At 59.4% G+C, this 16,506-nt stretch overlaps 1 protein-coding gene across 1 annotated transcript; it reads left to right on the forward strand.

Moving 5' to 3' along the window:
- The first annotated feature begins 76 nt into the window (after nt 1-76).
- On the forward strand, nt 77-16,182 carry ZNF653 (zinc finger protein 653). Its single transcript, XM_047701613.1, has 9 exons — nt 77-399; nt 7,048-7,091; nt 9,121-9,336; nt 12,526-13,143; nt 13,299-13,479; nt 13,581-13,692; nt 14,777-14,891; nt 15,462-15,561; nt 15,769-16,182. Exons 1-9 carry the CDS (start codon nt 101-103, stop codon nt 15,944-15,946), a joined length of 1,863 nt encoding a protein of 620 aa, XP_047557569.1. The 5' UTR covers nt 77-100; the 3' UTR covers nt 15,947-16,182.
- The last annotated feature ends 324 nt before the right edge of the window (nt 16,183-16,506 follow it).

Genomic DNA, 16,506 nt, shown 5'->3' on the forward strand with positions numbered 1-16,506 from the left:
AGTGAAAGTCCGTGAGAAATTTCCCGTCGGCGCGGAAGATGCGCGCCACTTCCGGCCGGGCTCCTAACAACGGGGGAGGTTGGTAACCAGGGAGGGGGGGATGGCGGAGCGGGTGCCGGAGCCCGAGGCGGAGGCGGAGGCTGAGGCGGGCGCAAGCGGGGAGGCGGCGGCCGAGGAGGGCGCGGCGGGCCGCAAGGCGCGGGGTCGGCCGCGGCTCACGGAGTCCGACCGAGCCCGGCGGCGGCTCGAGTCCCGGAAGAAGTACGACGTGCGGCGTGTGTACCTGGGCGAGGCGCACGGGCCCTGGGTGGACCTGCGGCGCCGCAGCGGCTGGAGCGACGCCAAGCTCGCAGCCTATCTCATCTCGCTGGAGCGCGGCCAGCGTAGCGGCCGCCACGGGTGAGGGGGCCCGGCCAGAGGGAGGGAGGGAGCGAGCGAGGGAGGAGACGCCCCCATCCCCGCTGAGCCTGGTCCCGCCCCCTCTGCCCACGGCCCCGCCCCCGGCACCTGTGAGCCCCGCCCAGTGGCCGGGCCGCCGGCCTGGGTCTCCTACCGCCGGTCCTGGGACGCGCCTGGCTCGCGGCCCCGCCTCTCGGCTTTCCAACTGCCCAATCCTAGGAGGCGCCCAGCCTCTCGACCCGCCTCTTAGCACTTGGCCACGCCCACCAGATTTCTGGCTGCCCAATCCCAGTGCCGGCCCCACCTCCAAGCGTTCTAACTACCTAGTCCCTCGAGGGGCGGCCCCGCCTCCTGAGGCCTTAATGTCCCTTCTTCCTTGCTGGTTCTTGGGATCTCACATGCCTCATCCTCTAAAACCCCTACTGTGCAGACTGGGGCTGTGACTGGATACACTGGGCCAGGCAGCCCTGTCCCTCCTGGGGCTCTGTGGGGCCCCATTCCCACGACCCTCCACCTCAGACATAGAAAGACTCCTCTCGATCCAGATCGCGTTCCTTTAAACCTCTTGGCTCCTGGGGAACGAACACCTTAGCCCATGGAGACTCGTGGTGAAGAGGAAGTCCCAAGTTAGCTGCTTGGGTAGGAGAAGGCAGGCCTTTGTAAGAGTCTCAGTCTTGAGAATGAGGAGTGTGGATGCAATTCTTCCCTTCCTGCCTAATAGGTTGGCGTGACAATTAAATGAGTTAAAATACAGCAGAAGGCTTAGAACGTGGTTGGCACGAGGTGAGCACTCCAAGTATTAGTTGTTATGATGATATTTGTCCTCTGTCGCAATGCTGCGACAGTATCCTCCTTGTGCCCTGGTTTTTATTTGCGCACATTGCACATTGGCATGTTCCTCTGCGGGGAGATTCTAAGGGTCAAGGATCAACCAGATCCTTCTGAATTGCATCACCGCCTCCCTGGGGTGGCAGGCCGGCTTATATGCCCAAGAGTAGATCAGGAAATGCTGGGCATTTAAAAAACTCAAGTTAGTGTTCCATTATTGGAGTTTCTTTTCCTTTTTTTAGACCGCGCAAGCGGGGATGGTGGGGGGTGAAGGGAGAGCAGAGTGAGAAGGAGAAAGAATCTTAAGCAGGCTCCACACCCAGTGCAGCGTGGAACCCGTCGCGGAGCTCTGTCTTACAGCCCTGAGATTATGACCTGAGCTGAAATCAATAGTCGCACGCTTAACTGACTGAGCCACCCAGGCACCCCCCCACACATACACATTAATGGAGTTACTGAAGTTAATCTGGGTAGAGTTGCAGACCTTTGCTTTTTTTCTGCAAAGCTGCCAGGGAGACATTTTGTGCAGCTGGAATTAAGAACCACTGGCCAGAGGGAGCTCCTGGAGGTCCCTAAGCTGAAAGTGGTATTTTCATTTTTTTAAAAAAGATTTTATTTATTTATTTAACAGAGAGAGAAGAGGGGAAGCAGGCTCCCTGCCGAGCGGAGAGCCCGATGCGGGGCTTGATCCAAGGACCCTGAGACCATGACCTGAGCCAAAGGCAGAGGCTCAACCCACTGAGCCACCCAGGGGCCCCTGAAAGTGGTATTTTCAGAAGCTCAGTTTGTGTAGTCCTGCAAGACTGGGGCCAGGACACTGAGACAGCCCAGGCCATACATGGCAATAACCGGACCCCAGGACACATGGGTAGTCGGGAAAATACAAACACTGAACGAGGGGTCTCCATGGGAAATGGACGTGACCAGAGATAGGGGGTCACTTATTTCAACTCTTCAATTATCTGTACCTGTCTTGTCCCTGGAAGATTTCAGTTCAATACTATGTGCAACTTGGACTAGAAGACAGAAATGAAAAGTGGGATGAAAAGAGAAAGGAGAGGTGCTGGGTGGTTCAGTAAGTTGGGCGTCTGCCTTCGGCTCTGGTTGTCATCTCGGGGTCCCAGGATCAGGCCTGCGTTGAGCTCTCTGCTTGGCGGGGAGCCTGCCTCTCCCTCTGCCTCTGCCCCTCCCCACTGCTTGTGCCTGCACTCTCTCTCAAATAAATAAATAAAACTTAAAAAGAAAAGATAAAAGAAAAGGAGGGACATGGTGGGGCCAGGATCTGTGCTATTGGATTGAAACATAAGTCACAGGGGACATGGCAAGGGCAGTTTTGTGGCATAGTGAATTAAAAACCCAACCAGAGGGGTTCAAAAGACATCAAGACGTGGGAACAGAGAATGGGCCATAAATTTGCCTCAGAACCATCCTAGCAGCCAGTGGGAAAAGGGAAACAATGGCCAATAGCAGGGTCTCCGGTACCCATTTGTTTAGGGAATGCTTCATCAGCACCCACTGTGTGCCAGGCACTGGCGTGAGTGCTAACAGTGCAGCAGGAAACAGCACAGAAAGTCACTGACTTATGGAGTCGCCATTTTAGAGGCCAGAGGGCGGAGGCTTGTCCACGGTGCAAAGGCTTGTCCACTGTATTACTTTACATTTACTATTATTTATGATCATGAATAAATTACATGTGAGAGATTGATGGGGCTATGTAAAGAACAAAAGTGAAATAGGGAAAGAGGAATCAGGAGGGGGTGCTGGAGGCTTAAATAGGGTGTTAGGGTGGGCTGCAGTGAGAGGATAGCAGCCGGGGTATAGACCTGAAGGAGGCCGGGAAAGCCATGCAGATAACTGCAGGAAGAGTGTTTGAAGAAGGAGTGGCAGGTGCAAAGGCCCTGAGGCAGAACCCAGCCTGGTGTGTACATGGGGCAGTGAGGAGACCCATGTGGCTGGAGCACAATGAAAGGATGAAGAGTGGGAAAAGATGAGGACAGGAAGGTGACAGGAACTTATAGACTGCATGGAGGACTCTGGTTTTTCCTCCCAGTTAAGTGGGAGGCCCGATAGGATTTTTTTTCTTTGCTTTTTTTAAGTACAGAATTTCAGACAGAGAGGTCCCATACCTGGCTTATATTTTAACAGAAGCACTCTCCAGGGTATGTGTGGCAGGAGGATTGGGTGAGGGTTGCACTGAAACGAGGTTGACTAAGAGCTGGCAGTCTTTGGCAGGCGAGAATTCTACCACTGAACCACCAATGCAAGAGCTGGCAGTCTTTGATGCTGGGGATGGTCTCTAGGAGGTTCACCCTTCTCTCTAGCTTTGTATGTGTTTGAGTTTTTCTTTTTACATCTTAAAATGTTAACAAGAAAATCAGAAAAAGCACCCGGACTCCGATGTTGAGGCTCTGGGAGGGGAGGGCCAGAGCTGGCAGACCGGGAGGGAGCTGACTGCACCAGTCCAGGTGAGTGAGGCGGGGCCGTGCAGAAGTGGGGAGGAGTGGCTGAAATCAGGGCCAGCAGGGTTTGCTGATGGGTGTGGATATGAGAAACGACACCCCCAGGTTTGGACTTGAGCACCTGGAAGTTTGCAGGGGCCTGTAACAGAGAAGGGACAGGTCAGGGGACAATACAACAGCTCACGTGTGAGATGTCTGGGAGACCCCTACATGTAGTATTGGGGAGGCGTGCTGGTAGCGGTGTGGTTAGGAGAGGTCCAGGTGGGAGATCTGGGTTTGGGGGTCACCAGGCCAGTGATGGTACGGTGCTGGAGGTTGCTAAGGGGGTGCAGGTACACACAGAGGTCTGAGCCTGGCACTCGCTCTCTGTGATTAGAGAAGTCAGGGAGACGAGGGAGAAGCAGCAGCCAGGAGGCTGGTAGAGAACTCCCTGGGCCAGCGTCCTGGAGGCCGAGGGAAGGATCTGCGGTCTAACACTGCTGGGCCGAGGGAGGCAGCCACCCCCAGGGTCTGGAACGGGACAGTTTGTGGTGGAGAAGACCCTGACTCGAGGGGCTCAAGAGAGACGCAGGAGAAGAAAGGAAGACTGCACACATGTATAGACAGCTCAAAGGGAGTGGGGAGAGGAATGGGCAGGACTTGGCAGGGAAGGGGCTCCAGATTATTTAAATCCAGGGTAGGACTTGATGGTGTGTTGGGACACTTGGCGGGGATGAGGGAGTTGAGCATGAAAGCAAATGGCAGAGGAGAGCGAAGGAGAGCTGCTGGGCACCCTTTGGGGGCTGGCCACTGCGGGGAAAGCAGAGCCCCAAGGAAGCCCCAGCAGCTGCTGTCCTCAAACAGGGCGACGTGTAAGGGCTGGAACCTGGAGAAGTGGGCAGGGGGAGGGAAGGCAGTTTGAGGTCTGGCCTCGTTTAATCGCCACAGCGACTCCGTGTGGGAGGCACTGTTTTCCCCACTTCCCAGATGAGGACACTGAGGCTCAGAGGGAACAAGACCTGCTCAAGGTCACACAGCTAGTCAAGAGCAGAGAGGAGACTTCAACTTGGATCTGACTGGCACCCAGCCCGTCCCCAGCACCAAACGCCGTTCCCAGTCACGGCAAGGCTCTAAGCGCACAGAGGCGGCCGTGGGTGTTTGGACTTGGCCAGCCTGCCCCTCGGAGGGAAGGAGAGAGCTGTGGGAGGGGATGGAGGCATCTGGGATGGGGGCGGCCAGAGACCTGGACAAGGGCAGAGCCAGGGGAAGAGGAGCCTGGGGAACTGTCTTGGGACCAGACTCGGGGTGCAGTCCCAGGACAGGTGTCATCAGCCTGGACAGGTGGGGTAGATGGTGAAGCTGACAAGAGACCCTGAACTGCCTGTCAGGATGATTTGTGTGGAAAGCACAGTCTGGGCCATAGCGGGGAGGCCAGCGTTCCAGGGCCAGGCTCTGTGAGAACATCGGTAATCGCAATGATCATCTCTACCACTTGCTGAGAAGTTAATGAGTCCCCCGGGGCCACGCCAAGCTCTTGCAGTGCACATAACCTCACGCCAGGCCCACAAGGAAGGGACGGTTATGATCCCACGCTACAGATGGGGAACTGAGGCATGGGGAAACAAGGTCACCCAGGGTGTCAGGGCCTCCTGCTGCAGCGTAGAAAAGGAAGGATGAGGGGCATCTGGCTGGTTCAGTTGGAAGAGCACGCGACCCTTCATCTTGGGCTCATGAGTTCAAACCCCACATTGGGTGCAGAGATTACTTCTTTATTTTTTTAAGATTTTTTTATTTATTTGAGGGCGAGAGAGAAAGAGAGTGCAAGTGGGGGGAGGGGCAGAAGGAGGAGAGAGAGAGAGAGGAAAGGGAGAATCTTAAGCAGACTCCCTGCTGAGCGATCTCATACCCCTGAGTCCAGAGCTGAGATCAAGAGTCAGATGCTTAACCCACGGAGCCACCCAGGTACCCCGGTGTAGAGATTACTTAAATAAATAAATTTTATTTAAAAAAAAAAAGAAGGATGTGGGAGAAGCTAGAGCAGGTGGGCAGATACAGAAGCGTGGTGTCAGGAAGGCAGAGGGAGCCCAAGCGGATTCAGGAGGACTAACTCCAAAACACCTGCCCTCAGCACAGGTACAGCCAGTGCTGGGCCACAGTACCGGGTCAGAATCCCACCTAGCGGTTCTGGTGGCCATCTGGGGGTGGAAATCCTTGTGGGAGGGGGGGCAATGCTTAGGCCCGGCCTTGCCCTGGGCTCCCTGAGGCCTCTGTCATGGCGGCACACGGTCAGGGTGTTGCACTCCGGCCAAAGTGGGGAGGGCCCCAGAAGCAGGTGGCATGGTGACCAGAGCATGTGGGCCCGAGCTGGCTGCAGGGGCGGCACTGATGGAGGGGGCAGCACCTTGGGTGGGGGCCCACATAGAGCCTGTAGTTAGGGCCAGGGGCAGGGTCCTTAGCAGGGCCAGCCCTCCTGGCTTGGCCTGATGGCCTCCGCAGGGATCTCAGCCAGCCTGAGGGGTGGGAGCTGCTGGGCCCTGTATAGGGCCGACTCCATGAATGTCCTTTTTTTTTTTCCTTTTGTTACGGAATAAACAACCACGGACCTAGTGGCTTAAAACCACATGAATTATCTCACATTTCTGTGGGTCAGGACTCTAGCATGTTTAGGCTGGATCTTCTGCTCAAGATCTCACAGGGCTGAAACAAGGCTTTCAGCTGGCCGCATCTTTATCCAGAGGCTCAGCTAGGGAAGGAGTGGCTTCCAGACTCCCTCGGAGCGTTGGCAGAATTCATTCCCCCCGCCCCCGCGTTGTACAGCTGAAGTCCCCACAGCCTTGAGGCCATCTTCCAGGATTGCTGTCAGCTCCCAGAGGCTGTTCTCAGGTCCCAGCCCCTCATAGGTCATTCCTATCCTCGTACTCAAGGGCTCCCCTGATTAGGCCAGGCCCACCTTGGAAAACTGCCTCCCAATTCATTCCAAGTCACCTAGGTACAGGAGTGGTATCCCAGCACATTGTCAGGCCGCCCCACTCATGGGGAAAGGATTATAGACAGTGTGTGACCCGGGGTTAGGAATCGTGGGGCCAGTGTAGAATTCTGCCTGCCACGCTAATTTTCTGTTACCCTTTTCTGAGTTCTCCATTCCCTGGCCACAGGCCCCTGGGCAGGCAGCCTCACTCCTCAGCCTCATTTTCCCACTTGGTGAAATGGATGGTGATGCTAAACCACAGTCCCAGGGCTGGTGTCCATGGAGGAGAGAGGCCACATGCAGACCCTGGGGAAACAGGACAACAGCTACAATTTGGCCTTGGAGCAGGGTGCCGTCACTAGCTCAGCATCAGCCATGCCCTGTGTTCACTCCCCCTGCCTCTCTCTCTTACAGGAAGCCTTGGGAGCAAGTCCCCAAAAAGCCAAAGCGGAAGAAAAGTAAGTGGGGGTGCAGCCAGAAGGGAGGGGATGGGTGTTGGGAGCAAGTGGCTTTGTTGTTCGTTCCCTCACTCATTGTCAGGCCCCATCTGTGGAGCGCCTGCATGGGACAGTGCTGAGTGGACCAGCCCAGACCCAGCCCTGCCCTCCCAGAGCCCATGGTCTCAGGGGAAGACAAGGGACAGGCCTAGCAGGGCCATGGCAGGGAAGTAGGGACACTGGGGGCCCAGAGGAAGGGCCTGACGCAGCTGGGCCTGCGGAGGGGTTGGGGACAGGGGCAGGAAGGGGACCAGCACCTGTGCTGTGCCTAGTGGGGGTACCCCACCCCCCCATTTCATACATAAAAGGCCAAGGGGCCAGGCCAGAGTACACACCCATGTCACCCGAGCAGTCCCCTTAGCTCCTGCACTGTCCTGCCTGATGCATGGGAGTCACCCAGGGAAGAGCTGGACAGGGCAGAGGGAACAGCTTGTGCAGGGGCCTTAAGAGCCGTGTCACATGCCAGGCTGAGGGGAGCAGGGCGCGAGCAGTGGGAGTGGAGGCCTGCCGCGCGTCCCTCCTGCCCCCTGGCCGCAACCTCTGAGCCCCCACGCTGTGGGTCTCAGTCCTTGTCCAGCAGGGTAAGGGCCAGCGGTCCAGGAACAGCCATCTGGTGGCCGTGAGTCCCGCCCCTCTCACAGTTGTCAGAGGCGAGGGCCGAGCTAAGCCAGTGGCCTCCAAGACCCAAAGGGGTGAGGAGGGAGATAAGGAGACAAGTGCGGTCTGGAGGGGCGGCTAGGGGCGGGGTCCCTGTTGTCCCCATGGTCATCACAGGGTTGAAGTCCCCAGACAACATCCCTAGGCCCCAGGACCCTTCTGGGCACCCTCCTCATCTCCCAACCTGGAAGATCAGGAGGATGGTTTCCTCCCCGTTGGCTGCAAGACCAGCATCGTTAGACAAATCACAGATTCCATTTCTTGAGCATTCAGAGTGTACCCAGCCCTGTCCCATGCCCTGTCCATGTTGTCCCTGCCTGCCCTCTGGCAGCCCGCAGGAGTGGGGATGGGTACTCGCCCCTGGCCCGGAGGAGGTGGCTGATGTTCAGAGAAGCGGGATCCACCCGGCTACAAAGTGGCAGTCAGAGTTTGAACCCCGCAGTCAGGCTCCACTGGGCCCACCTCCCTGAAGCGTCAACTCATCCAGCAAGCATACTATGTGCTAGGCCCTGCGTAGGCACTGGGGACACAAGAGGACCAACAGACAGGTGTCCCCGCCCTTGGGGAGCTGGCACTCTAGCAGGGAAGACAGAAACACAGATGGGATCTGGGTACTTCCTGGAAAAAAAAGAAGAGCAAGTCAGGTCAGCTAGAAGGACACTGGAGAGGGGACGGCAGACTGAAGGAAAGGCCTGAGTGAAGGGGAAAGGGCAAGGCCATCATCTGGAAGGAGACACAGTCTGCACAAAGGCCCTGAGGCAGGGCCGTACCCTGTGCGGTTTCCGGAACAGGGAGGAAGCCATGAGGCTGGGATGCAGTGATAAGGAGAAAGGCAGAGCAGGGCCTGGTGGCTCTGGGGAGGACTTTGCCTTTTACCCCCAGCCAGGTAGGAGCCCTGGTGGCTTCTGGGCTGAGGAGGGCATGGCCAGACTCAAGCGTTTGCAGCAGGTGCCCTCTGCTGCAGACTGAGTAGACTGGTAGTGGGACAAATGTAGGAGCAGAGAGACGAGGGCAGAGGGGACTCAGCGGGTCCGGGCCAAGTCTCTTAATAGTAAGCAGCCGCTGACCACCTATCACACGCCGGGCTCCATGGTTCATGTGGTTTCCCTTATCAGTGAGGACCCTGTGGCCTGTCTCCATTCTCATCAGCGCAGACCTCACCTCGCAGAGCCTGTTTCTTCATCTGCAGACGGGGGACAGGCCTGGACAGGATGCAGGAAGGTGTCTCACCGCCCGGGGAGCAAGAAGGCCAGGGCATCCTGGGGCTCTGGATGAGGGGGCAGGGGGCTGGCGATCACTGTCCCTGACCCCGTGCCCTGCCCTGTGTGTGCAGGGAGGCGACGCAACGTGAACTGCCTAAAGAACGTGGTGATCTGGTACGAGGACCACAAGCACCGCTGCCCGTACGAGCCGCACCTGGCTGAGCTGGACCCCACCTTTGGCCTGTACACCACAGCCGTGTGGCAGTGTGAGGCCGGCCACCGCTACTTCCAGGACCTGCACTCGCCCCTGAAGCCCCTCAGCGAGTCAGACCCTGACAGTGACAAAGGTGGGTCTGAGGGACGAGGGCTCTACGGCTCCTCTGGGGCCGTGTTGCCCGGGACTCCCTGCCCTCGTGGTCTCGTTGGCCTGGAAACAGGAGCAGAGAGACAGCGCCCCGGCCCTGCAGGCTGGCCTGCCATCTTCCAAGTCCTTCTGGGGCTGAGAGGCAGTGGCCCCCATTTCCCAGAGGGACAGCTGTGACAGCTTGGCCCACCTGTGCCTGAGGCCAGCGGGCTGTGGGTCGGGAAACCTGGCTCCGTGGCTGGAGGGAGGGGTGGGTGCTGGGCGTCCTCAGGCTCGGCAGCTCTCCTGGCCTCTGCCTCCTCTGTTTTCCCTGGCCCTTTCCCTTTCGGGTCTGGGCTGTCTCTCCCAGCCTCATCCTCTTCCCCTCTCTGCCCTGTGCTCCTCCTTCCTCCCCATTCTCTGTTCGTGAGCTCTCTTTCATTCCCCCTCCCTCGCTCACTCTTCTGTTTCATCCTCTGCCTTCTGTCTCCTGCCTTCTCCCTGCCCCCCCAGTATCTCCCTGTCTCCCCCACACTCCACTCCCTTTCCCCCATCTGTCTCTCCCTGCTCTGCCCCTCGTCTGCCACCCCATGTGGGTCACATGTCCTGAGCAAGCAGCAGGACCAGGCAGCAGGACCAGGAGGGACTCAGTTCCCGAGGCCCAGTTGGCCCTGGTAGGGGAGCAGAGGAGGCGCGCGGGTGGCCTCAGGATCTCGGCTTCAGCTGTGAGAAGGAGCAACGGGGCCACTGCCAGGTGCCCTGCCGGGGCCGAGGGTGAGGTCAGTCGCCAGGGCTGAGCCTGCCCTGGCAGGAATCACAGAGCAGGTGGCATCCCAGCTGGCCGAGGGGAAGCCGTGGGCGAGAGCTGTTCCAGGTGGGCCCCCCGGCCAACAGCCATCCCATGTGTGTCAGCCGCAGCCCACCGTGCAGCCGGCCCCTCGGCCGTCCTCTCCCCGCTCCAGGTACCGCCCCCTCTGCCAACTCAACCCACCCTGAGTCCTCCCTACAGCTCTTCCATCAGCCCCCCTTGGCTACAGTAGGGCAAACCAAGGCCCTGGGACGAACTGTGACTGACCCTTCTGGTGATGGGTCCGCTGGGCTGGGGATGGCACCAAGAGGAGCCCCCTTGTACCCCCACCCAACTGTGACACCAGTGGCTGGGGGATCTGGCTCTCAGGAGTGAACGCTGGGATGAACAGTTGGGGGGTTCTGCTGCGGCTGCTGGGAGGGGGAGGGGCTGTGTCCCCTGTCCCAGCCCGGTTCCCTCAGCAGCTCCCTTATCAGCTCTCTGCCTGGGATGCCTGCTTCTCACGAAGTAGGCGCACCTCCTGCCGGCACTGTGAGAGGCCATTTCTGTGATTCAGACCGTGATCACCTCGTAAGAAGCACAGTCTGGCCCCTCACAGTCCGAAGCTATAGCTGGGGAGGCAGGCGAACCCCCAGGCTGTCCCCCTGCAGCACACTGGGTGACTGCCCCCCTGCCTCACAGTGGAGCCCAGGGACTCAACTCACCCTGCAGATTACAGGGTGTTACAAGGAGGGGCTGATCCCCCTACCCCACCCCTGCTGCCATCTGGGGGCCTTGAGTCAGGGATGGGGCATTACGATAAGAATAATAATAGAAAACATTGGTAGGGTGCTTACTCAGAGCCTAGTACTGTCCTAGGCCCTTTACACATATTTCCTCATTACTCCAAACAGCCCCTGGGGAAGGTTCCAACTTATTCTCAGGCCCAGAGAGGTTATGTAAGGCCCCCACATCACACAGCTGGTGGGAGGAGCACCAAGATCCCAGCCCCGAAGTCTGGCCCCAGAGTCTGTGTGCCCCGTGTGACCTTCTGGGAGGGTAGGACGCGTGGTCTCCAGACAGTGTGCCCTGAGTCTGTCATGAGTATGTAACCGAGAGTCAGCCCTTGATTTTTCTGTCCCCTTTTCTCTCCATGTGTGGACTTTAGCATGAAATAACCTGGGCAAAATGTTGGTCTCGTTGACCTCCATCACAACATCAGGCTGAGATTCATTCGTTTTTACAACCATTTGCTCAGTGTGCACCAGGCGGCCTTCTGGGCCCTGGGGCCTGTGCCCACGGCCCCCCATCCTTGTGGAGCTTATGATCTAGAGGGGAAGCAGAGAGGAAACAAGATAAATAATTAAAATCTAGAGTATAGCAGAGGGTGGTATTTCGGAGGAAAATTAAGGAGAGAAAGAATGCTGAGATAAGAGGGTCAGAGGCTTCCGTGAATTAATAGCATTTTAGGAAAAGGTCTGATGGAGGTGAGGGAGAAAGCCCCTGTAGGTGTCTGAGAGAAGAGTTTTCAGGCAGAACAAACAGCAAGTGCAAAGGGCCTGAGGCCGGAGCCTGCCTAGTATCCCTAAATACGAGGATGGAGTGCCAGTGGGGTTTGCTGACAAACTGAAAGTGGCTGTGAGAGAAAGAGAAGTCGGGGCAGTCCTCGGACTTGGTTTGGCCTGAGCACCTGGAAGGACAGAGCCGCCATCAACCCCTGAGACAGGGATGTCTGCGAAGGGGGTGGGCTTTTTCTTAGGGAAGATTCAGAGCCCAGAATTACTGAGTGGACTCTCAGGTGGCTGTGAGACCCCCCCTGGGGGCAGCAGAAGAGGCAGTGGGAGGTAAGAGTCCCCAGCCCCACAGGAGGTCCAGGCCGAAGCTGTCCACATGGAGACATGGGGTATGGGTGAGGGCAGTGTAATGAAAATCTGCATTTGACCTCTCTCCCTGGTTCCTGGCACAGAGCTCCTAAAACCCTTGGAATTTCCCGAGTAATGGGAATGTTCTTCCTTGTTCGTCACAAGCCCCTTTCATAAGGGGCCCCTTTGGAACACACCTGAGTCCGTGCTAATCTCGGTGACTCAGGCAGGGTCCCCTAGACAGCTTCAGGAGGGGGGCTGGTCACCAAAGACACATGATTAGTGGGGGCAGGGAGTCTCTCAGCCCAAGCCTGGCCCCATAGGGCCACCAGAGAGGGGCCAGAAACCTAGAATTCGGGTCTGAGGCTGAGGGAGGAGAGCGTCTCTGAGGAGCAGGGGTGGTTGGGGCACAAGGGGGACTGAGAAATGAGAGGGGTTTGTGGCTCTGAGGGGGTAACCGTGCCCAGCCCCCAGTAAGCCCTTGACAGATACTGTTGCCGCCACTGTTGCTATCGTGACCATCCCCTTTCCTCTGTCACCACAGTGGGCAATGGCCTGGCAGCTGGCAGCTCCGACTCTTCCAGCTCTGGCTCAGGCTCCGACTCCGAGGAGCCCCCTGAGGGCCAGTCGGCTAAGGTGGCAGCTGCGGCGGCAGCGGCGGCGATCACCCCCACCAGCCCGGCAGACAGCAGTGGGCTCATCACGCAGGAAGGCGTGCACATCCCCTTCGACGTCCACCACATGGAGAGCGTGGCTGAGCAGGGCACCCCGCTGTGCCCCAACCCAGCAGGCAGCGGGCCTGAGGCCCTGGAGACAGTGGTGTGTGTGCCGGTGCCCGTACAAGTGGGCCCGGGTCCCGGCACCCTCTTTGAGAACATGCCCCAGGAGGCACTGGGCGAGGTGGTCGCCAGCTGTCCCATGCCGGGCATGGTGCCTGGCTCACAGGTGATCATCATCGCCGGCCCCGGCTACGATGCCCTCACAGCTGAGGGCATCCACCTCAATGTGGCAGCAGGCAGCGGTGCCCCCACTGGGGGTCTGGGGGATGAGGTGCCCTGCGCGGTGATGGAGGGTGTGGCGGCCTACACCCAGACGGAGCCTGAGGGCAGCCAGCCCAGCACCACAGACCCTGCCGCCTTGGCAGGCATCGAGACCAAGAAAGGTCTGGCGGGGCCAGGAGGGGGGCCATGCCAGTCCAGGGAGGGCTGCTGGGGTCTCCGGCAGGGGTTGGGGTGGAGGGAGGGAGGGGTGGCCCTGGAGCCAGCTTCACCACGCAAGTCCCCCCCACGGACACCCACCCCGTGTCTGCCCCCGTAGAGAAGGAGGACTTGTACATGCTTAAGAAGGAGGAGAAGGAGGAGCCTGTGGCCCCAGAGCTGGCGGAGCTGGCGGCGACGGTACCTGAGAGCACGGAACCGGAAGCAGAGGTGGACGGGGAGGAGCTGGACGGCAGTGACATGTCGGCCATCATCTACGAGATCCCCAAGGAGCCTGAGAAGTGGGTGCCTGGGCAGCAGGGGGCTGGGACGAGGAGCAGCCCACAGGCCCACAGCCAGCCTGGTGTGACACCCCTGATGCCATGGGCCCCTTCCCCTCCAGGAGGCGACGCAGCAAGAGGACTCGGGTGATGGACGCCGACGGTCTGCTGGAGATGTTCCACTGCCCCTATGAGGGCTGCAGCCAGGTCTACGTGGCCCTCAGCAGTTTCCAGGTGAGACGACTGGCCCAGCAGGCTGAGCAGGGCCTGCTTCCTTTTCCCGCTGCCTTTGTGCAGGCGTCTGGGCAGTGTGGCTCACGGATGGCCCCACTTGGCCCCACCAGGTGCCACTGGCCTGCCTCCCACATGCCCACCTCTCAGTAGCTTTTCACTGACCCCGCCTTGGCCACAGGGTGCCAGGTGTCACCTCGTTGCCTCCCCTTCTTGCTCTCCAGTGCCTTTGTCCTGCCTTCTAGTCAGCCTGGACTCAGCCTGCCTTTGCGCCGGCCACCTTCTTGGCTCCGGATACTTCTTCTCCGGGCTTGGCTCGGGAGGTCCCTCCACCAGGAAGTCCCCCCAGCCGCCCCCAGGTCCAGAGGGGTCTGCAAGCCCCAGGTCACCACACCGTCAGGACGTCCCTGTAGTTTGTCCCCAGGAGCCTGGATGGGATGCCCCAAGGGCAGAGACTGTCCTGCCACATTCCCACCTGTGGCAGGAGGTGGCACCAGTAGGCCTTTGAATTCGCCTGGTCTCATTTTCCAGCATTGTGTTGAGCATCTATCGGGTGCCGAGCCTAGTGCTGGGCCCTAGAACTACAGACGTGCTGGTGAGTGGAAGAATAAAAGAACAAAAGAATGACTGAGGGGCCTGCCCGCCTGGACTGTGGGTGCAGCACAGCTCCATGGCAAAGCCTGCCTCGGGACTGAGAGCCCTGGAACCCAGGCCAAGCCTGCCACTGCCCACCCATGAGACATGGGCCAAACCCTCTGCCCCTGGAGCCTCATCTCCCCATCCATAAAACCGGGCCAAGAGCAGGGCCCCACCGCAAGGTTATGACGAGGCTGCCTGATGCCCCAGCCCAGGCCTTGGCTGTCGGTGGTGCCCAAGAAAGCTGTGGCTGATCCCAGTTGTGTCCCTGAGCCTTTGCTCAGAGCCAGGAGGCCCTTGCAAGGGCAAGGGCAAGGGCCCCCCTCTTGGCTCCCCGAGAAAGGCTGGCCCCAGCCTGCCTCCCAGCTACGCTTGTCTGTCCCCACCGTGGATAACCCTGGAGGTGGGCCCATGGCACCCACAGCCCCACTCCTGCCCCTCTTGCCTGCAGAACCATGTCAATCTGGTACATCGGAAAGGGAAGACCAAGGTGTGTCCACACCCTGGCTGTGGCAAGAAGTTCTATTTATCCAACCACCTGCGGCGACACATGATCATCCATTCAGGTCAGGCCCCCCGGTGGCGCTGGCAGCAAGGGGCACAGGGTCATGGGCTTTGGATCTAGGGCGGGGGCAGGCGGGCTGAAACCCCAAGGAGCACTGGGTCCCCAGGCATAGGACTGCCCGCCTCCCTGGCACTGATCCCCAGGGCGCTGGCTGCTGACTCCGTGGGTAGCTGTGGTGCCTGTATCCAGCGGGAGGGGACGGCTTCAGATTTTTCAAGAGGTGGGAACCTTGGATTTTTATGTGAAGTCGCCCCGAAGTTCAAATATTGGGGTCAAATTCAGACCCACTTTGGCTTGACAGTTTGCATTTGGTGCCTCCCGGGAAGCCGAGCTCACATCTCCGCTCTGCCCCGGAGCCTTCCCCTACAGCCTCTGAGCCTTATCCGGGGTCGTGAGCTGCCCTTGGTATTAACCGCCCTCGTAATTAGAGTCAGCAGAGTTTGCGGGATCTGGTGTCCCTGCACCCGGAGGGCTGGGAGCCCGCCAGGGAACCCGGTTTCGGCAGCGCGGCAGAGACGTTCAGCAGCCCCCGCCCCCGACGGCGGCGTGCTCAGCCCCGCATCTCCCCCAGGTGTCCGTGAATTCACCTGCGAAACCTGCGGCAAGTCCTTCAAGAGGAAGAACCACCTGGAGGTACACCGTCGCACGCACACCGGCGAGACGCCCCTGCAGTGAGTAACAGGGTTCCCCGTGAAGTTGATGGGGGGCCTGCGGGGGAGGGGGGAGGTCTGGGCCTGTACCCGCAGAGGGCGGGTCCACCCCTAGGGTTGGGGGCGGGGCGGGCGGCCGGCTGGGTCCTTGTAGCTTGGGCCCCGCCCCCAATGCGGCCCCACCCCAGTCTGACCCCGCTCCCGGTGTCGCCCGCCGGCTCCCGGCAGGTGCGAGATCTGTGGCTACCAGTGCCGACAGCGCGCTTCGCTCAACTGGCACATGAAGAAGCACACGGCCGAGGTGCAATACAACTTCACGTGCGAGCGCTGTGGGAAGCGCTTCGAGAAGCTGGACAGTGTCAAGTTTCACACACTCAAAAGCCACCCGGACCACAAGCCAGCCTGACCCATCCAACCACTGATCGCCCCTATTTATTTGTCTGCTCGGACACGATGCCCGGGCTTGCCGGGGCCTGGACAGCCGCGGGGGCCTCCCGGACCGCCGGCCGGAAGGAGGCGCCCCTGCCCTGCCCCGGGGCTGGTCCCCCCCCAACCCCACCCTATCTCTGGAGGTGGTGCCTGGGGCTTGCACTGCTAGAACTGTGTCAAGAGAGCAGAGCGAGATTAAAGAGCGAGAAAGGAGACGCCCTTCCCCTAGGCCTGGATGATTGGAGTGGGGTGGGCGGGCCCCTCGTCTCCATCTTTGTCCCTTCCTGAGCAAGGCTAAGGCAGGCGGTGATGACCCTGCAGGCCAGAAGATGCCCTTTTCTTGACAGCTTCTGCTAGGCCTCAGCTCTCTGGACCTGGCAGCTCCCAACACTCCCTTGTCACAGGCCCACGGGTGGGAGTTTGGGAGCCTGGGACGCCACTGGACATCTCCCAAGACTCAGGATCCTCATGCCCACTCCTAATTCCCCCCACGGAACACACATTCCCCACCGTCAGGGAGCTCAGGGACCGGTTGGG

The sequence above is a fragment of the Lutra lutra genome, chromosome 1, assembly GCF_902655055.1.
Source record: "Lutra lutra chromosome 1, mLutLut1.2, whole genome shotgun sequence".
Classification (NCBI taxonomy): domain Eukaryota; kingdom Metazoa; phylum Chordata; class Mammalia; order Carnivora; family Mustelidae; genus Lutra; species Lutra lutra.

Coding starts and splice junctions, on each gene's coding strand:
- ZNF653 (XM_047701613.1), top strand. CDS start 101: ATGGCGGAGCGGGTGCCGGAGCCCGAGGCGGAGGCGGAGGCTGAGGCG. Junction 9,337..12,525: donor AGACCCTGACAGTGACAAAG/GTGGGTCTGAGG, acceptor CTGTCACCACAG/TGGGCAATGGCCTGGCAGCT. Junction 15,562..15,768: donor ACCGGCGAGACGCCCCTGCA/GTGAGTAACAGG, acceptor GGCTCCCGGCAG/GTGCGAGATCTGTGGCTACC.